Raw genomic sequence first — 21,706 nt, forward strand, 5'->3', positions numbered from 1 at the left:
AATCTTTACAGATGGAGTTTATCCTACCTGAATTTAGACATCAAAATGTTAGCTAGGAGACTGGTCTGTTTTCTGTGGGGTGAAATATAGTCACTAGGAAGAGACAGCCAGTTCAGGGGGGATTCACCATGTGCTAGCCATTCAGGTCATATGGGAAAAATCACCAACATCTCTCTCTATTAACCAAGGAAAGGATTTGAATGACTGGATGTCATCCTCAAATTCTACATGATCAAAGTGGGTTGAGATAAATAAAGATTTTTCTATCTAAGACATATTCAATGCCTGCAACTGCTCATAGAAGATAGAGCAAGATATCCTCAGAAGGTACATTCTTCCTGAAGAGACTAACCTGGTACCAAATGCCCTTCAAAATGAGCATTTTGGGGCTGATTGTGAAGACATGCAGAACCTGGAGTTCTCATGGGCTTGCTAGATCTGAAAATACGATGATGCTCCCAGTGTCTGTACCACCAATTTGAACATATCCCGGGAGACACCTGAGCACATCCATACTGCCAAAATGTTAGAAGGATACCTGTATTGGTTTCAGACCACAGAAAAGCAGCACTTTTTTGACCCGTTGACCAGCATGGTGCAGAACCTGGCACAGTCCAGGAATCACTTCCGAGAGCAGCTTGTGTGTGGTAACTCTGCTGTGAAGGCTAAGAGAGTTTAACAACACAGAAAGATGTCGCTCTGTGCCAGATGACCTTAATGCCAGTGAATGCTTATATTTAATCAAGTTAATCCATTTAAGACTTAATAATAGACTGTATCTATGCTGGCTTCTGTTTTCTTTTTTTCTTTCTTTGTCTTGCAAACTGACTTTTATCAAGGTACCCCTAAAAATACAGAGCCAAGTCCATGTTGATATTATTTGTCCCTAAGAAGGGTGGGTGTGAAATGACATAACAGACACTAAATGATTTTCAATTGACTCAAAACTCTGTCGTCTGCCTGTAAAAAACAAAGCCTATCCCTCAAGGTTTCTCAGGATGGCAATTTCTATGCTCTCTTACACAGGGAATGACTGCTTCGTTTCCCTCTGTGCAGTGTGCAGGATTGGAACAAACACAGATGTTTCCCCTTGTTATTTATTGTCTCATAGCTGCCATCTGTTCAGTGCAGCCTCTCGTAGTCCCTCCACCAATACTTAGCTCATAAACTCTTTGGACAAGTGCATCTTTTTGTCTCTAGGACACTTGACCTAAAATTTCTGTGGTAATACAGATAAATAATGATAGTAATTGCGATAGTATAAATACAGACTTAACTTTCAGTGGCAAGAAACAGAAAATTTCCCTTGAATGGGTTTATGTATTTGTATTTCTCCAAAATAATATTTCTCAAATATAAATATAGACACATAGTATCTAAATACAACAAAGCACTACTTTTGATGAAGGACTTTAGACAAGTCACAAAGTATCTCTGAATTCCCTTGAAAGAAAGGGAGAGTGGAGAACAAAACATCAATTTTTAATGAACTAAAGTTATTCACAATACCATTAAATTTCCAAGTTTTTTACAGAGGAAAACAAATCCACTCCTACCCAGACTATGCAAAATATAATTGCTTGAAACTCTGCAAAATAATCACAGAAGAAAAGTGAAAAAGGAACATTTAATAACAAAGATATATACTTTTTTGTTATATCAATTATCACTCACAGACAGAAATGATACCAACTACTAGTATGGTTCCATGGAAATCACAATCTTTATTTTTGACAAAACTTATGCATATTCTATCTGTAAAATTTATAAATAACAACAACATTAAAAGAACTCCAGGAGGAAAAATGTTTAAGAGCATATACTCTACTTCATGCTAGCTTTAAAAAGGAATATTTAAAAAGGCTTATCCAACTGCTTAATCAAGTGGTTCAGCTGGATGGTCAAGGACTATGAACAATGATGACTGAGCTGATGCAATTCTCTAGTAAGTCAAGGGCTGGATGCTACATCACAGATGCTATTACATGCTGGGACAGAGCTGCACTGCTCCAGGGCGGGCTCTGGGATTCATTGGACAGACAGAGCTCCTGTGAGCTCTTTAGTGGGACAGAGGAATGTGGCTGATGGTGAAGCACTGGCACAGGATTCCCCAACTGGTGGTGGGTGCCCAGTCCCTGGAAACATCCAAGGTCAGGCTGAACAGGACTCTGAGAAACCTGATCAAGTGTAAGGTGTCCCCGTTCATTGCGGGGGTTTGGACCAGGTGACCTTTAAAAATTCCTTTCCAACAAAAACTCTTGTATGATTTCCATGCACAGCATATCTGTAGGACATGGCACCTCTGCCAGTCAGCCCTGGCAAGTACAGATCAGAGGAGACAGCAGTCTCTGCAGGGCTGGTGCATGACTCTGCTTGCAAAACCTGCCTGTTGACTGGACAGGACACAATGGGGATGGGACACCATGGGGTCAGAATCATGAGTCCCCAGGGTTCCCTCTGGGCCTGGCTCACAGACACAGTCACACACACACACAGGCGTGCAGGCCGAGCACACTATCTAACCCTAAACCTACATGTGAATGCAAAGCTGAAGGTCATATCTCAAAGTCCTTAAACAGTCAAAATGTCCATTGACATCAATGTCATCTGTTCCTGGGATGGTGAAGTGACCTGTGCATGCAGAGGAGGAGGCAATAAATTTATCCATTGCCCTAGAGCTGGTGTAAGCTGGTTCTGCCTTGGCTGCTGGAATAACTCATAGCATTTGAAGACCAGCCATGGAGCGTATGTTAAAAAACACAGTATTTTCTCCACTCAAGAGTTGCAGAAAAGGTATGAGAGGGAATGCTAAATTACACTATAGAACAGAAGAGTCACAGGGAAACCATGAATTAGGCTCTCAAGGAGCAACTTCTGCATGAGAGCTGAAGGGAAAGAGCTCCAGGACCTGACCTGGAAGATGCTGTGTCAATGCTGCCTCTTTGAACTACTACAGGTTACTGTGGTCAGCTCCTGATGAGTGGCTCATAGAGAATTGCCATCAGGTTGTACTTTCCTTTTTTTTCTTCAGGGATCCCTTCAGTTTCCGCCACAGACTATCCTTCCTTTTCATCTTCTTCTCTATCATGGACAGTGAGGACTCTTTCCTTCGAATTTCCCTCACTAATCCATGAAAGACATCATCAATGTAGAAGCGGAGTGCAGCTGAAGTCTCAAAAAAGGAGCAGGAGTATTCTCTGGCTAAGCTCATTCCCTCTTCAGTTGAGACCTACGAAGAAAAGAAAAGTCCATAACTGTTGCCTAATGCACAAAACATTAATCAGCATGGAAACATTACAGTATATATAGTCTGACTTCTTAAATCCTGCAAATCACTGACCAGGAAAATAATCTGACAGCCTCCAGCAGATAAGATTCAAGGGTGAAAGGATCAGGCTGAATTCATGAGGTATTTTAACAGAGTAGACTGACAAAATTCATTTTCTCAGGTATGTTATGTTCCTAATTCTGATGCATCAATTTTTCCATGTATTTCCTCTCTTCAGTACAGTAATCCTTTGGTTTGACAGTGCTGGTACTTTTATTCTATAGGCTGGAATGTATGACTAGAAAGACTTACACAGAATTAAAGCCCTAGAAAATCCTTGTTGAGCATTAATCTAATCCTGGAGGCGACTTGACTCTTTAAGCACACCGGCTTTCATACCCTAATATTTCTCAGTCACATTAATTTCTGAGAATGCCTTGGAGTGTTTTGGTCCTTGCAGGCTGTAATCCTATCACTGAGCTCATACCTGAGCTGTATGAAGATCCAAAATTTATTTGTTTTTCAGCTCATCTTCTCTAAGTGGCCTTGTGTACTTACTGCTCTTTTAGAACACATGAGAAATGTGTCTATATTTTGAGGAACTGTACAAGCCTAGAGGGAAACAAAACAGCTTTTTTCACTGACTTCTGAAGCAAGGATCATTTTTTCTTAAATTTCCGTATTAGCTACATCTTGGCATTTGACTTGCCAGGCTGCTAAATGGAAGGGTACTCAGAATGTTGATTAATGTGTGCTTCAAATAGAGCTTAAATGCTTATCACAAGGGCTGCCACTGCCTGCCACTTAAGGTACATTTTACACTTTGAGAGCTCATCCAATAATATGCAGGAAGTCCACAGCAAAACACAAAGCAAACTCTGTGAGCTTCTAAATGCTAACCCAGCTTCCCAGCCAATAGACTGTCTTTTCAGTATTTGGACATACATCTGAATAATTTAATTGTATGAATTGCATGTATGGTGCCTATTCAAATTCTAGGTCTGAAATCCCAAGCTTTGTTTTTGTTTACATTTGCATATCATGATTTATTCAAGTCACTTTGCAAACATCCTTATGAAAAGGCAAAACAGTACTTTGAGATAGCCCTGTGAAAGGCTGCATAATAGGCTATGAAAAGTCCCAGTTGCTACTGTCTACCACAAGACTCATCTTAGTGTTTTGTTCTTGTTGGGTTTGTTGTTTTGGTTTTTTTTTCTGATTTCTATCTTCATGCACCCAAAATCCCATTTATCTTTATTAAGGAAATAAAGCCCTGTGACTCAAGAGAGAAGCACACTCTCTCATACCTACCATAAAGAAAATGCCTTTGGTGATTAAATTATAACACCACCTCATACCACTTTGCATTTATTCAACCTATGTGTAAGGCTGTATATAGTGAGAAACGGGATTTGGGGTGAAAGAGAAAATTGGTTAATTCCAGCCTGGAGGTAAATCTGCACAGAGCATGTACCTGCATAACACAGACCTCAGAATTCCCCACCATCACCTTCTTCATCGAGTCACAAACTTTGTAGCATTTGCAAGGATCAAGCCTCTATGCTCCAGGTACAATATTAATTTAATTAAGAATATTGTGAGGGCAAGCAAGGAGGTTGTATGCCAACCTGAGTAATACTTACTGACACAATGAAAGATGGTTACCACTTTCCAAGAGCTATAATTGCCAACCTTTTGCAAAAAGGGATGGGTAGCAATATGGTCCTTGTTTTTCTCTGGGCTGCTGTGTAAGCAAAATGCATTATTCATTATGTCTATTGGGCACCATTGAGAAACTGATTGTCTGAATAGAAGACTATTTTAGTTTATTTTGGATTTTATAATGACTTTTTTTTTCCTTGTTATGCCTTGTTTGAGCTGAAGGAGGTATTTTTAAAATTTTGTCAAAGATGCTGCAGTTCTAAGCAAATGATTGCACAGAGATGCAGTTTCATTGAAGATTTATACATTCATTACCTAAAAAGAAGAAAAAATCCAGAGGAACCAAAATATCCTTATGTTAAATGATGGCAAGGTCATAAATATAATTAGGATGTCAGTTCAATAATACTCAAATGAAATATTGCTCATTATTTTTCTATATGAAGAATATTCATTCTACATGAATTTTTAGTCTTTACCTCACTTTGCTCCTCCTTTGTTCCCCTTTTTCTTTATTTTTCTTTTTTCTTTTCTTTTTTTTTTTTTTCTATGACTAAAAATATGCTTTCTCCATCCCACAAGGAAGAATAACTGCAGGGAAGACATGCTAGACTCTGTAATGAAATAAGACTGCTAAGAGCTTTGAGAAATGGAGAATACTCAGGAGAATTAAATAATGCAGGAAAACTTCTTTCCAATATCTTTGTGGCTAGAGGTTAGCAACTTGGCCAAATTTGGCTGGGCTTCTTTAAAAAAGAAACATCAAGAAAAGTTTGGTTTTGGACTTCAGTTTCCTACCAAATTAGAGAGATAAGATTAAAGTTATTAATGGCAATATTTCATTTCAAAGCATGGTATTTTTCTTAAATCTTACCCTCAGGAGCAGATTAACTGCTTCAGCAAAATTTTAAGAGCTAGTTCAGCATGAGGAGGACACCTGGTACAAACAATTTCAGGATGATTAGCTGATGTTTTTCAGCTTCAAGGCTGAAAACATAGTTTTTTAAAAATATAACATTGTAATAATTGTCATTACTGCTTGTGGCATCAATGAATATAGCTATAGTAATTTAACTAATCTGTTTGCTGAAGAATCTGTAAATACAAAGAGGTGTCTAGAGAAAAAAACCACATTTTTCTCTTGGTTCACCATTAGGTCAAGGGGCTAGACACCTATGGAATGAGAAACAAGGGATAAAGCTTGATGAGGTGACTGAGGCCCACATAATTCCAGGGATTTAGTCTGTTCCCATCTTATAGCCAGAAGAGAAACGGTATCATAGAAATCCATTCCAGGTCTGGACAGCCCAGGGACTTGTTGACAAATTGCAGCTTCCCTGGGTCTGTATCAGTGGAAGATATGATCTGTCAGCATGACATGGACAGACAGGTCAGGGAGAGAGGTCATTCTATTGAATATATATCTGGGAAGCTGAGCTTTATATCTCATCCTTAGAGTAACCCTTCTTGATTGAATCTGGCATTGTTTCTAAGAGTATAATTCTGGCCATATTGATTCCAACTTAGCTCATTTCTGTTCTGGTAAAACTCAAGAAGGGAATGAAGGTGGAAGACAGGTGTAGTGAACATAATGAAAAATGGAAATTTCAGAGCTCAGAGAAGCTTCCCGAGTTTAGTCCAAATTTTTAAAAACTGCATTTTTCTGGGTGGGGTTTTGATCAGGATTTACAGAAGGACTTGAAGCTTGCAGCACAATCAATGAGCACGATCTCCCAAATCTAAAAAATGGAAATAAAGCCTCATAGATATGATATGCTAGTGTCTGGAAAAGTCTTTTGTAAAGTGCAGGATTCTGAGCACGCATTTGTGAACACATGTGTGTTGAGAGGGAACTACTATATGTGTGATAACATATAACTGAGTCTTGTCTACAAAACATATACCTGTTCCAACAGCATGTGAACACCACATGGGACTGTAGGCTGAATTGGGAATTTCCCATCTCTGCAGAGCTGAGGGCAGCTAGAACACAGCCCAGCTTCCTCCTGAGGGGAAGCGTTCACTGGCTACTAACCTCATTATATAGCATTAAGATTCTGTTTGTGGCTTTTGCAAACCTCCCCTGGAAAATTACAAGTGAGATTAAATGCAGTGCTGACAGCCTGCAAAGGCTGTGATGGATGAGCTGCCATCTTTACGACAGCCAGTTCCCCACGAAGGTCAGCTCCTGCACAAAACCACCTGGGCTGGGTGGTGGGTGGGGAGGCACTGGCAATCATTGGCCCCCATGGGCAGATATAACAATACCTGAATACCTGTATCTGCGATAGAAAATGCACAGGAACTAAAGAGATCAATAGTCTGCCTCTGCCCTTGGAGTGTCACTAGCTGAAAAGCCTCCATCAGGATAAGATTATTACGTGTTCAGCTTTGTTATCTCCATTGGTCATGGCAGCTTCAGAAGGATCCCAAAGTGGATTTCACTGATGGAGATTTTACTATCAGAGTCAACAGCTTGACTCTGGGTGAGTTAGTGGGGGGTCTTCAGGCTGGGAAGCAATGCATTTCCACTTGTGTGTCTCATCCCTTCTACAACATGGTCTACTTCAGATGGCTTTTGCAGTTTTCCCCTCATAACTGGGACCTCCAGATCTCCATGGAGAAATCTGGAGGCTGCAGGTGGGGTGCTTAGTGTTGCAAAAACTCGACTAAATTTTTGTTGCAGACTTCTGCCCTGATAGTCATCATGTAACTCAGTTATATAATTCTGGATAAATATGTATTAAAAAACCTTGTTCTGTGAGTATTTTTTTTTCTCTGAAGGCACATGGTCAAGATCAGAGACAGAAGGGTACACATGTCATTCAAAACAGTGCTCATCTAAATCCCACCAAAGGAAATGGGAGGAATTTCTGCTGGTTTTGATCTTGGTTTTCATTTTTGACAGGCAATAATTTTTTGAGAGTTTTAAGGAAAAGATACTGAGTAGGAGGGAAGTAGCATATTGAGCAGCCTTGTTCACATCAGTAAACAGTAAGTAATGAAGAGAATAGAAATATAGGAATATAAAAATAATAGGAGTAGCCATGAATAAGAGTAGGAAAAGTTCTGAGTAATGTCTCAGAAAGATCAACATCCTTCCCCTTCATGTCTGGTGGGGTTTTTTTCTGTTTCTCATTAAGTCCCCTTCCAGAAAAGAAGAACCAGATACCAAGCTGTTTATCAGCACCTAGGTATTAGTTTAGAGATAGGCAGGCAACCAAGAAGAGTCCACACATATGTTTGGGTCCCTCTCCATCACAGCCCATTCCATAAGCATATCAGGACAAATAAAATAAGTTTTTGGTACAAGTATAAGCCCATAACATATTAGACGAAAAATCTGCGGAGCTCAAAAGTATTCCCATTTTTCTCAGTCTCTAATAAGTAATTTACCAAAATAACAAAAAAACTTAATCTCATGGTTCTAGAAAAAGAATGTCATCCTGGCCAACAAAATGTAAAACAATTGCTGTTGACTGATATGAGAAATTGCTTTTTTAATCCTAGCACTGACCACCAAGTTTATGCTTATGACACTCCTACAGAACATCCGTGAGTTTTCTCACTAATCATTCAATCACAGAATTATTTAGGTTGGAAAAGACCTCAAATCATCCCGTTAATGCAACAGTGCCAAACACACTGCCATACCGTGTTCTGAAGCACCACGCTTACTTGTCCTTTGAACATTTACAGGATCAGTGCCTTCACCACTGTCCTGGGAAGTCTGTTCCAGTGCCTGACCACTCTTTAAGTGAGGACATTTTTACTAGTATTGAATCCAAGCCCTCCCTGGTCTACTTGAGGCCTTTTTCCTCTCATAATTCTGCTTGTTGCCTGGAACAGGGAAAAGCTCTTCACTTTGATGTGTAGGACTCTGTCCAGCAAAGGCTGAGCTGCCTGCTCCTAGATTGCCATCTGCCTTCCTTACAGCCAAAGGCATTCAGTGCAAATATTTGAATGGTGTTTTGAGAAACATGCAGCACAAACCACTAACCAAAGAGCAGATCCATTATACCTACGTCAGTTTTGACAGTTATTAATTTTTTTCCTTGGACGAGAGTTGCATCAAGAGGCATGGTGGCAGAGACTTCCTACAGGCTGCCATAAGGATCTTTTCAAGTGTGAAATGCTATTGTTCAGGTCAAAGCTCAAACACTCGGCTATTACAGCAGTGTCTTGGGTTGAAAACTTGAGCAGAAGCATAAAAAAATAAAACAAGAAAAATCAATCTTTCTGTCTTCTTAAAACAAGCAGTGCTGATGTTATTTGTTCACATAATACATGCCATGGAATATCTTTTTAAAGAAAATGAAATAAAAAGTGTTCCAAGGCATTTTACCCTTCTCTTTCTTCAGATCTTTGCACTTACATACTGCCCATCATATTCTTGCCACTGAGCAATGATGTTTCTGAAAGAAGGGCAAAAACCAAGATCAATTCAAAATCAATTTAGTCTGAAAGAAATGTTGAAGACTAGAATTTGTGTGGAACCAGCATGACCTTTTGTGGCCAGACTTTCAATATGACTATGTTTCAGGTCTAAACAAGTGCACTGCAAATGCAAAAGTTAAATGGAAATCTTTGTCATTAAAACCTCCTGTTTCCATCTCCGTCAATGTCAAACATTCTGCTTTCTTGAAGAATTTGAACTTCATTTTAAAGTGAATTACTGCTTAAAAGTATAATGCTGAAACTTTTTCTTCTGAAAACATAATTATTGTAACTTCATGTATGGTCCTATTCCCAAACGTAAACACTTCAGTTAACCTTTTGATTTTGCCAGGATTCCACTGGAGTTCACAGCTAGTTACCACTGCCACAGAACAGTATTTTTCATTCAATCAAACAAGCGTACCTTACTTTTTCCCCTCAGTCCCTGGGTAAGCAAACCTCTTTTCAAGAACCTGCACAATTAATGAGTAACATGGTATAGAAATGTGAAAGGAGAATTTTATGTTAATGCCATTACTCTTAAATGTATTTGAAAATCTTCAGAAGTAATTAGTTAGAGAAACCTCACTCTGATTTCATGGCAGGCAATTCTGCAAACTCATCTTTGAAGGCATTCAGGACTATGAGATCACAGACTTCATTATTATCATGAAGGTGCTGCAGCTGGTTCTGTTCCTCCTTCTCCCCCTCTGGAGTGACATGTAGAAGTTTTCCATATTTTCCTTTTGGCCTTGTCACTCTGTGATACTTTTTGCTGGTTGAACACTAAAGCATTTTTGGTGACCAGAATGGGGTTCAGCTAGGATGGCCATGGATGTAGGCAGGATTAGCAGACTGGGCCATGGAGAAGATGAAGTTTTGCTGTGTGAATTTGTGCCTGAAGAGCATGGGTGACATGGGAATAGCACATGGACCAGCAACAGCACATCTCATCCTCAGCTGCTCCAACTTCTGAAGAAATTCACATTACAGAGGCTCAGAAATTCCTTCCCTTCCCCTCGTAACCTGGGTTTTGCTTTAGGAAGGAAGGAAGGAATGGACAGGAAGGAAAATGCAGCCTTAGCAATGCAGTAAATAATAGAATGTGATGATCTTTGTGTTGTTATTTTTAGTGGATGGAGTGTGGAGTGTGGGATTGTAAGATTAATTGGTCATTTTACTGAAGGAAAGCCATTTAATAGTCTTGACAAAAAAAAAAATCAACAAAACCAGAGAGTTTGATCTATTCCAAATAATGTACTTCATACATGGTTAGTCACAAAGGTGTGATGTGAATCTCTACTTAAATTCTGTTCTGAGCACAGAAGAAACATATTTTTGTTTGATCCAAGGGAACTGCAAATTGTTGGGGGTTTTCAAAGAAATCTGATGAAGCATCACTGAACACTTGTTCTAATGCAATTCACTATTGACCCTTGTTAGATTAGACTGACACTTTCTCTGCTATAGTAATTTCTATACTCTTGCTAGAAAACTCTAAACTATCACTAGCTATTTTATTTAAATATATTTCTCATGCATTTTCATATGTAAAAAATTGTAGATTCAACTTAAACTTGAATAATTTCTGCAGATTTAAAACATTTTTTGTGATGAAGATTACTAGTATCTGTATAGTCATTCTCTTATTTTTGTAATTTTATTGTTTTTGCACTTTTTGGATCCAGAATGTTCTTGTGACATAGGAGCTATTCCTCCAGGTAATTTCATTCCTGCATTGGGCAAAATAAAGATAAACATCCTCCGTTGCCGTTGCTTACTGCAAATCTAGCAAAACACATATTTTGGTCTATTGTTTCCAACTTGTGACAATGTTATTTCATTATTTCACAGATGCAATGCTAAATAACAATCAACATCTCATTTCATGCAAGAATCACTACAGAATCAGGGTGCTATCTGCAGGTTAGACTTTGAAGTTGTTCTTCTCCACTACAGACTGTACTCTTTTGACTCTATCTTGTCAAAAGCATGACTGATGAGTGGGTTAAAGCATCTTTACATCAGGAAGTGTTTCTAAAGAGATGGCCTCAGGATCTGACTGAATTGGATACTCAAAGCCACATGATCCTGCATCAGTCAGCAATAGCTCTGGGTCTAATTTGAAGAGAATGTGGAAGTGTTAAATCCTTAGCATCTGTCTTCAAGATGAATAAGTTCAGGTCAATTGCTAAAAGCATTTTTCAGAGATCTGACAATTTTCTAAATTGTCCATCATCTTTAAAGGTTCTTTGATTGCAACACTCAGCTGAAGACATAGATGGCCATAAGATGGTTGCAAAAAGAACACATTTCTGCATCAGTTTCACATGGACATCTGCTGTTTTATGTAAAGGAAAAAAATCTAGGAATTGCAGTGCTATTTTCACAAGAAAAGACTTTTTTAATTTTTTTTTTAAAGCAACAACAAATAAATCAATTATCATCTGCTAACAGCAGATGGCTGTTTGAAAAAATTAGACATAAAAGGAGCTGCAAATGTATATTTTAGACTTCTTTTTAAGCAACCAGAAAATGAGTGGCATTCAACTCTTATTTTAACACTTTAAGTGGTTTCTATTGCTTTGTGAGCACAAGTTGACTATCAGTCCAACAGAGACAGCCTCTATATCTTTTATCTTTCAGCCATGTGTTAGGCATTAAATTTCCACTCAACTTCAGTTCATCAGGACACAGGCACTAAGCACAATGGGGGCTGAGTGAATAAACTTAATTCTGGGTAACCCCGGCAATTCTCCCTAATATTATATTTCTTTGTCCCCAGCAGCAATATTTTGTCCTGAAAACACTCAATCAACATGAACAGATAAGACAATAAACAAGGAGTCAGTAAAAAGAGAAGATCAGGAGTCTGTTTTCCTCAGTTGTCTGCTTAAGACTGAGAAATGTTATTCAAAACATTTGAGGGGAACCAGAAAGAAATCTGGAGACCTAAATCCAAATCAATGAAGAAGAAGAAGAAGAAAGAAACATATATTTATTTTTGCATGTTTATACATATAAAAAAGAACTGTAAATTAAGAAAAAGAAAACCACCCCACAATCAAAGTATTAGTGATTCATAGAAGAGGAATAATCTTTTCAGTCAAAGTAGCCAAAGCTTGCTTTTAGCTAAATGTCTCATTTTTAGACACATGGAGAGACTACTAAAAAAAAAAAAAAAAAAAAAAAAAAAGAAAAAAAAAACAGTAAAGAGTGTTGTTTGTCCTAACTAACAGCACACATTGCTTCCCATCACTTTTGAGTACAGTACACATATATTCTGGTATCCAGTTTTCACATCTAAACATACTCCCAGATCCAGACTGCAGGCAGACAATGAACACCATCTTAAGTTTCTGGCAGTGAAAAGAAAATTGCAGGAGACTCTCCTTTCACTTCCACACAGTTGTGGTCTGCTGGTATTCAGAGATTCTGTCCAGGCTGCTGAAGTAAGTGTTTGACAGAAGGGAGGCAGAGGAAGAATTTATAATAGACTTATAAAGATTCAGACTGCAATTGAATTTTTCTTTTTTCTTTTTTTTTTTTTTTTTTAATCATTATGGAAGCAAGCACATGCTGAAAAATATGTGGTATCAAAGTATCTAATTCATAATCTACAGAATAATGTTTCATTCTTCCACATTTTACTTGAGCTGCTTTTTAAAGGAAAAAGCCGATCAATACAATGAGATGAGGATTTACTTGAGTTGCTTTTAAAAGAAAAATGTTATTGGATGCAATGATAGAGGCATGAGCTGTCAGAAAATGGGAGTGGTGAATCATTGTGGTTGTTTGTCCTGGAACATGTAATTTGTTTTGAGGGTTTAGTAATTTTGAAGTTTATTAGGAAGGTCTGTCAAACAATCTCATTATGGGAAATATTGCAGAGTATCTTTATTAAACTAATAGCACTGATCTTCCCCATGTCAATATTAATTCAGGGAAAATTTTACACTTTTCAGAATACGAATTGATTAAAAAATTAATGAAAGCTTTATGGAGCCTTTCTTTTTCAGCTCCTTCTAGTGTGATGAAAGGAGAGCTTCATGGTAGAGCAGAGTGTTTTTTTGTGTTCAGAGGAACATTTGAAGCAAGAGACCCATGACACAGGAATGTCAAACCAGGAATGACAGCTGAATAAGGAGCATTAAGTTCCTTCGTGTGATGGGACCTGCCACGTGGACAATACATAACAAAAACTTGAGTCTGGACAACTGCATATGAAGGCAACAATGAGAAATTATTGTGCAGAGGGGAAAAAAAATTAAAATCTTATGTGGCCGGTGAGTAGGAAGGGCTGTAAGAACACATTTAGCTAATTAGACATAACAAGCTCTCCTATTGCCTGCTAACCTTGCTCAAATTGCCTGGCTTTTGTGGCAGGTTAGGACCATGCATGGACTTGGAAAGTTTCCATGGTAACTTGTTCACATGTCCATGGTTAACTTGTCCTGCTCAGGGCAGGCTCCCTGTTCCGGGGGCACTTTATTTGGATAACCCTTCTGTGGTCCCTGCTCATGGGTTTTGATCTGTAATAAGACTGAGCATCCTAAGGTAACCAAAGTGGCAGCTGACAGCTGGCAGAATCTTAACTTTGTGCAATATAGCACCAAACTTGCTTGCTTACATCCTCAAGAGGTGTTGGATTCTTTACTAACAGAAACTTAACCAGTGGTGATGCTTGAGGGTTAATGAGCAGCTTTTTTCCTAGAATTCTCTCTCTTTTTTTTCCTGAAGCGAAACCTAGAATTCTTGTTTATTGCCTCAAAGAAAGGATATAATAAACAAAGAGAGAAGCAGAAGAGTGAAGGTGGAAGCATGGTGGAAGGGAGGAAAACAGATTACATCTTTATCATGCTAGCTTGAGGGTAGAATGAGAAAACAGTCTTAACAAACAAAATGGAAGAAATTCCTTGCTAGAAGCATCTGTTTAACCTCTTCTATCCATGATGTATCCTTCCAATTATGCAGATACTCTTGATATAAAAGCTAATATGTTAATACACCCTGTGAGCCCAAATCATGATTATAACTGATAAACTGATGTTCTTATATTCTTACCCAGAATAATAGGGTTTTCAGCCCACCACTGATAAAACTGTAGCTCAGCTTACCCAGCAGCACGTGTGAACATGCATCTACACACACAAACACACAGACCACAAATGCCGCAAGGATCTGTTTGAACTTTTCCATTATATCTGGCAGAAAAGGTTGGCCCTACAGCAAAACTTTGGTATGGATTCTGACAAAGCACCATTCTAAATAGTCCCTTCAGTACTGGGAGGCATTCAGCTTTAGTTCCTCTGCAGATTAGAAATGGTTTCTGACATTTATTTATTTACCATGCTTCGTGTTACTGATTCATTCCATGCCTTCAGTCTGGACAGACTCTGGAAGTGGCAGTGAAAAGGTGAAAACACCTTTCAGAATGTGAAGAAAAACATTTCAGAATGTGTAGATGATGCAAGCCAGGATGCCCTTTTCTCAAGGTTTTCCATAATTTTTGTAAAGGAAAAAATCATGGACTGTAACCAAGTGAACTACTTCTTCTGCACCCCTCCATACAGAAAAGAGTGAAAAAAAAAAAAAAAAAAAAAAAAGGTTGATTATGAAAGATAGGAAACAGATTACACAGAAGATATAATAAATGCATAAATAATACTATGAAAATAATACATCAAGTTGCATATTCAAATAATATAATAAAACGTGAATAGTATTAGGGTGGGAGGGAAGAAAGATATAATTTCTCAGGAGTAATCTCTCTGATTAATCAGGTTGATTTAATCAATCTGATCTGGTTGATTTGTTCACCAATAATCATGGTGGACTCTTACATAAATCTGGAACCTGTGCAGGTTGACTTCCATGCCTGAATGAGGAACACCACAGCTCAGACTATGGAGTGGAAATCACAGAATCATCACAGAATGGTCTGGATTGGAAGGGACTGAAAAAATCATCTTGTTCCAATCCCATGGGCAAGAAGGACAAGACACCTTGTGCTAGACCAGATTGCTCCAAGCCTGTCACACTTATTTTAATCCAGGGCACAACTGGGGCTTTCAGGCTGGGTCATGTAGAGTTTCTCATCAACCAACAACCCCAAGTCCTTCTCCCCAGAGCTCTTCTCAAACCATTCTCTTCTTTGCCTGTATTTCTGTGTTGGATAATCCCTGGCACATGGCCTTGTTGAACTCCATGAGGTTCACCTGGTCCCATCTCTCCAGCCTGTCCAGGTCCCTCTGGATGGCATCCCTTCCCTCCAGCCTGTGACCTTACCACACAGCTCTCTGTGTCGCTAGCAAACTTTTGACATCCAGGTATGACAGTGACAGACAGACAACACATTTGTTGGGTTTTTTTTGTTTTTTTTTTTTTTTTAGGAAGATTCCTTACTTCTCCCTAATGGCTGATTTCCTCTAATTTTCTTAAATGCATAAATAAAAAAAAAATTGCTGGTGCTAAAAGCAATAACTGGTGAAAAACACTTAGTGCTTCAAGACTTAACATTTACTGTCACTAGCAATTCAGGACTTGCTATCACCCCATTATTTTTTTCACCTGTAGAAATAAAATGAGTGTTATCAAATGGTTTGGAAAATGACAGCAGCCTGCAGTAAAGTTTTGTTTTATGTGGTGAAAGGAATATTAATACGAGAACAGATATAATATCTTTGAGAAAAAGATGTGGAAAAGTAAATGTAGACCCCATTTCAGAGAGAGGAGACAGTTTACACAAATTTTTCAAGGTGCAATTAAATATTTTCTGCTGAAATATGTATGGAAATCAGAGAATCATAGAATAGTTTCATATGGAAGAGAAGTCTGCAAGTCACCTGGGTTATTTTTTGTTTTTTTGACTACATATCACACTTTAAAAACCTGATTAGGTACTTAAAATCCTTCTTTAAACAGTTTTTTTTTATAAAAAAGATTGCAAATCAAAGTATATTGCATATTATCAAGGAAGGCAGGCCTTGATATCATGAGAAAGAAGGCCTCACAACCTACAACATAGAAAATAGAGTAGAAGTACTCAACTCTCCTGCCATATGGGCACAAACAAATAAAGCAAATTACTGAAGTAAACAGAAAACAAATGCTGTTTCACCTTAGTTCAGACCCTAAAGAAGCAGTCTGGTAAGAAGAAGACCATCTCTGAGCAGACCTTATACCTGTCCACAACAAATAAAAATGGGTAGGCAGGGGGGGACAGTGGAAGAAGGGAAGAACTTCGACCACAGTTGGCTTAAGATGATCCAAGAGAAAATTTGTTTTATAGCCAGAATGACTGGACCTTTTCATCATATTCAACTCTGGACACTGAGCTCTACCCACATAAAAAAGGTTGGTTTGCCTTTGTTTTCCTATGTAGATTTGACATTTATGACAATGGTCATTTTTCTCTGATGTCTCTGGTGAAAGATGAATGATTTTGATCTATATCCACTGTTCAATACTACTTTCATTCTGGAGCATGCACTGAACTTTTTGGCTCCATAATGTGACAGTAGGACATACTGCAGAAAAGCTGTACCTATGGGATAAGTAAATAGCTTAAATAAAAATTATACTATAGCTCATCCACAATAAGATTTAGCAGTTTTCAATTCCTTTGGTCTTCTGTGGATTAGGTGGCTGATGTTGACTCACTTCCTGTTCAGTTACTGGTGTTTTCTGCATTTTTAAGCCATGCAGTGCTGTGAAATCAATGAGGCTACTCAGAGAAAAAATGAATGTTTAGCTCTGCCCATCAGTTGTACAAGTTTTCTTGTCTTGGGTAAGGATCCTTTTAGCTGTCTTGGGTGCAGCCCAAAAAAGATTTTCTGAGGTGGCTGTCAGCAGGTCAAATGCATTGAGGAGAGGAGAGGAGAGGAGAGGAGAGGAGAGGAGAGGAGAGGAGAGGAGAGGAGAGGAGAGGAGAGGAGAGGAGAGGAGAGGAGAGGAGAGGAGAGGAGAGGAGAGGAGAGGAGAGGAGAGGAGAGGAGAGGAGAGGAGAGGAGAGGAGAGGAGAGGTTTGTGCTCCATTTATTTCTCAGTGAACTACTGTCCTGGGGCCTCTGTATTGTCATAAGTCAACCAGTAATCCAGACCTAACTTCTAGGCAGAATGTGTTCCTTGCCAGGAAGCTGCCATTAGATATTATTCCAACACTGTCCTTTTGTTTTGAATGGCTCTTCCTCACAATTCTTTATATTCCTTCATTTCTTATCAGCATATTTGTGTACTTTTATCACACTTCGACTTTCATTTACCTAGGCTAAAGAAATTAAACTGTCTCTAATTTTCTCTGATAGGACCAGCCTGATGCACATGCTCTGCATCTGTTTCAATTTGAACTTGCCATCATCATCCATAAACAACTACACTTAACTGAGTTTTCACTTCTATATTTTATAATACCTTCAATGTTTTCATGTCCCTGATAGACAGATCATTCCAAACACCTCTTGAAGTGGCATTTATTTTATGCACAATTTCATGATGTTTGTACTCTATAATCACCCTGCATGTAGCTGATATATATAAGATTTCTGTCCTGCCTCCAAACTGATGTGTTATAGTAAACAGCCTTCCTATTAGTCCTTAAGGACATGGCCTTGCACTTTTTACAATTACATTTAATTCTACTTCTATCACTCCTCTGGGTCACACAGCTTTTCCTCTTCAATAATCCTGTCTCTTCTAGATAGAAAATATTCCCACTTTGTGTTATCAGCAAATTGTGTCAGAACCCTCCTGCATTTTTATGCCTAGGTCATTAATGAAAAAGTTAAAGATCAGCAAGTTGAAGGGCAATGCCTAATATTCTTAGGGCTAGATCCAGTTCTAACTAGTGGGGTCAGAATCAAATCCTCTCATTCTAAAATGTTACTTAAATTTAAGAGTGTGGTGGTTTTATATGTGTGCAATCCAGCTGTCATAATTTTTTTTGCCAGTAAATCACCCATTTCCGTTGGCCCATCTCAACTAACCCATCTGTTATGGTTGTGGAGAACATAGTGGAGAAAAGGCTGATTTATTAAATGCTGGATGGCTGTCCCTATTTTTATTAATGTGTGATTATAACTTCCCAGCTACCTTGAGTGAAGATAGTTTAATGGCATGGCTTTCCATGTGAAAATACTGAGCTGACAGAGACTAAATGCTGGATGGCAAGGAGCCATAAAGCTGTGGTGCTCCAGACACCCCACTCTGAGAATAGCCCTCCATTTGGCTCCCAGCACTATGGGGGGCCTGGTTCATGACCCAGGCTGGTCGTCAGCACAGCTTTAATTCCAACAGTCCAACGCCTTCAGGCTTCTCTGTGAATTAACTTCATAGGCTTGCCATTTTTTGGAGATGGGGATGGAGCAGATGGGGAGTCAGAGAGGCCAAACAGTTGAAAGTCAGTGATAAGGATAGGGAGAAGGGGGAGGAGGGATTAAAAAAAAAAGGATTGGGGATAAAAAACCAAACCAAAACAAAACAACAAAAAAAAAAACCTGTGAGAGACAACCCTGTGGTTTGTGTGCCACCTGCCAACCCCAGGCCTTCTGATCTCCTCTCAGTGAACCGTAGAGGCAGCAGTTGGAAAGATCAGATACATGCTCAGGGCAATCTGTCAGAAACAACTCTGTCACATTCCACAGCACTAAAACTCATGGAAATAAAATCTATGTGCTTAAGACTGTGACTGCCCCATATATATGAGAAGCAGTCTTTTAATACAGAAAAAAAAAAAAAATCTGTGAACACTGCTTCTCTCCTGACATTATTTTCTTTTGTTTTTTTTTTAACATCAGTAAAACATTGGTTGTGGGGTTTTTTTTGGTTTTTTTTTGTTTTTTTTTTTAATCTCCCTTATGCATCTGTGTCATGTTTGTTTGCCTCTGGCAACACAGTTGTAATGTCATTCTTGTGACAATACACTGAATTCCATTATACAATAAATAAATTAAAAAATGGCAGAACAAACCAAGAGATAAATCCAACAATTATGATTTAAGTTATTTAAATACATTATTTTCCCACATTTTACAACCATATTTGGGCCAATATTTGGCTATGCTTTGTTTTGGCTAAGAAATAAGACAGATAAAGAATATGTGTGTTTGTTTTCCTAAACTAAGTGCTGGATTTCTTTTTTTAAGGTATATTTAAGAATTTGCAGACTGTCCTTGAAGAGATGACAAATTGTGGGCAAATTCCTTATAAAATAGCTTTTTTATTTTTTTCTAGAACAAAAAACTAGGAAAAAACCCTAGAACTTCCATATACCACATACAATATGCAGCATAGCACACCTCCTTTCAAGTTCAGAGCCCTCTGTAGATATCAAGTCTTATATCAACCTGTTGTATGAGATAATCTTATAAAACCTGTCAAATCTAATTAAAATTATCCAAAGCATATTTTGATAATGAGCATTAGATAGAATGAAATAACATAAATTTTAATCTATACAGTGATCCTTAAAGAAAATTAAAATCAATTATCTGTATTAAATGGAGCATTCCGGCTGCAGTGGTGACCACCACAATGAAGCAGAGTGTGATGATATACCTGTTTACCTGCAGAGTAAATGCACTCCCCATCTGGATATTTATATCTTGGGGGTGGATATCCTATCTAACCTTCCATGTACTAAGTAGGGTATTGGAGTATTTTCTTCTCCCTCAATTTTGCCTGGGTCACCCACAGGAATAAACTTGGCATTTCATTTGAGTCTCTACAACGAAACCACCTTGAGCTGGCAGTATTTGGAAAAGCTGGATGGTTTTTGTTGGAGGGAATATAGGAATTATAATGAGGTCAGGGCTGGAATGTCAGGATATTTTCACAGCATTTCTACAAACTATGCTGGAGTATGCTTGGGATGGTTCAGTGAGTTTCAGTGCTTCTATGATGCCTAAATGTAGTCACATCTTTTGAAAGGTAAATTTAAAAGCCATCACCCAAGCAGTGTAACCTCTTTGGCAGTCCTCGCTGCACAGTGTTGTTCCATGCTGCTCAGAGATCTATAAATTGACCACACTAATACAGCCTCAGTATTTTAATTTATTTTATTTTGTGCTAGAAAGTAGCAGATTGTTAAAATAATTATCAAGTCTAGCCATTCTCCAAAATACCATGGCTTCTGAATAATGTAGTTTCCCTGAAATTTATGCGAAGTGAGTTCAGCTCTGTAAGAATATAATTTCAATTCCTTCTCATTACTGAAGCAAAATTTAACATACATTTTCAGAGTATTACTTTTTTTTTTTTTTTTAATTTCCATGTCTTGGCCAATGCTATCCAAAATTACTATTCTGAGCATCTGAAATTGTTAGACTGGTGAACCTCTGACTGATCCTAATTTTCAAAGGTCAGGTTCAACTGCCTATTCTAGATGGAAGATGGTTTCCAAGTATTCCCTGAGAAAAAAAATATCTCAAAATCTATTGTGCATGGATTTTTTTCCCTCATTTACTCATCAGTGACTTAACTTTACTTTCCCTACAATTGTGTTATTGACCTGTAATACTTAAGAGAAAGGCCAACAAGAGGTGTTTTTGAAAATCAAGCCACATATCACACATACACCATCATCAGAGTCACTGAGAAATCAATGACAGTCATCAGTCACCCACAGAAAACCTAATCAACCAGTCAAAGGTCAAAAAGACAGTAGAATTTATTTGGCTGTGTGCTGCCATACATATTGTTGAAAAACGTAATAAAATTAAGTGACTAGGTAGCAATGTTAAGTCTTTTATCAGAAAAGATTTAATCTTTACCATATTTTCTTTTTTATTTTGTGCAGTCTTTGTGATGCATTAAACGAAATTGTTTTCACAGGCTGGCTGTCCTTCCCAACCCCTTTTCAGACATTTGGTGGCATGCAGTATTAGGAAGAAAAGAGAAGTAGAGTATTTTAGAGGCAATGTAGATCATATCTGTCTCTGGTTAGTTGTCCTTACATATAAATATGTCACACTCCATTTCCCATTGCCAGTAATTGTGGTTATCAGATAAAGCAGTCATCAAAAGGTGTTTTATGAACCATTGTGCTTATAGAAAGCATGCTGCTGCTTTCTTGTGGAAAAAAAAAAAATCAGAATTATGCGTTTTTATATAGCCTGTCAGAGTAATTTTCTTAACAGTCTGAAGATCTGCTTTCTAAGACTTGCAGATGTCTCCCTCAAAGCAAATTCTCTCTGACAAAGAAAAATGTGGTAAATTTTGACCTCTATGACTGTGCTTGCAGCAATAACAATAATGATCCCAGTAAGTAGCTCTTTCCACTGAGACACTTTGCTCTTTTGGACTCATTAAGCCTCAGATTGAACCTATTTATTTACTAGGGGT

The 21,706-nt window shown here is 38.2% G+C and overlaps 1 protein-coding gene across 1 annotated transcript in view; it reads right to left on the minus strand.

Annotated features, from left to right (window-relative positions):
- Nucleotides 1-3,001: 3,001 nt before the first annotated feature.
- Nucleotides 3,002-21,706, minus strand: part of RIT2 (Ras like without CAAX 2) — a 188,269-nt gene continuing 169,564 nt past the window's right edge. Inside the window, exon 5 of the mRNA XM_062512914.1 lies at nucleotides 3,002-3,229. Within this exon, the coding sequence (XP_062368898.1) occupies nucleotides 3,002-3,229 (228 nt within the window). The remainder of the gene's footprint in view (nucleotides 3,230-21,706) is intronic.

Source organism: Cinclus cinclus, chromosome Z, assembly GCF_963662255.1.
Source record: "Cinclus cinclus chromosome Z, bCinCin1.1, whole genome shotgun sequence".
NCBI classification, from domain to species: Eukaryota; Metazoa; Chordata; class Aves; order Passeriformes; family Cinclidae; genus Cinclus; species Cinclus cinclus.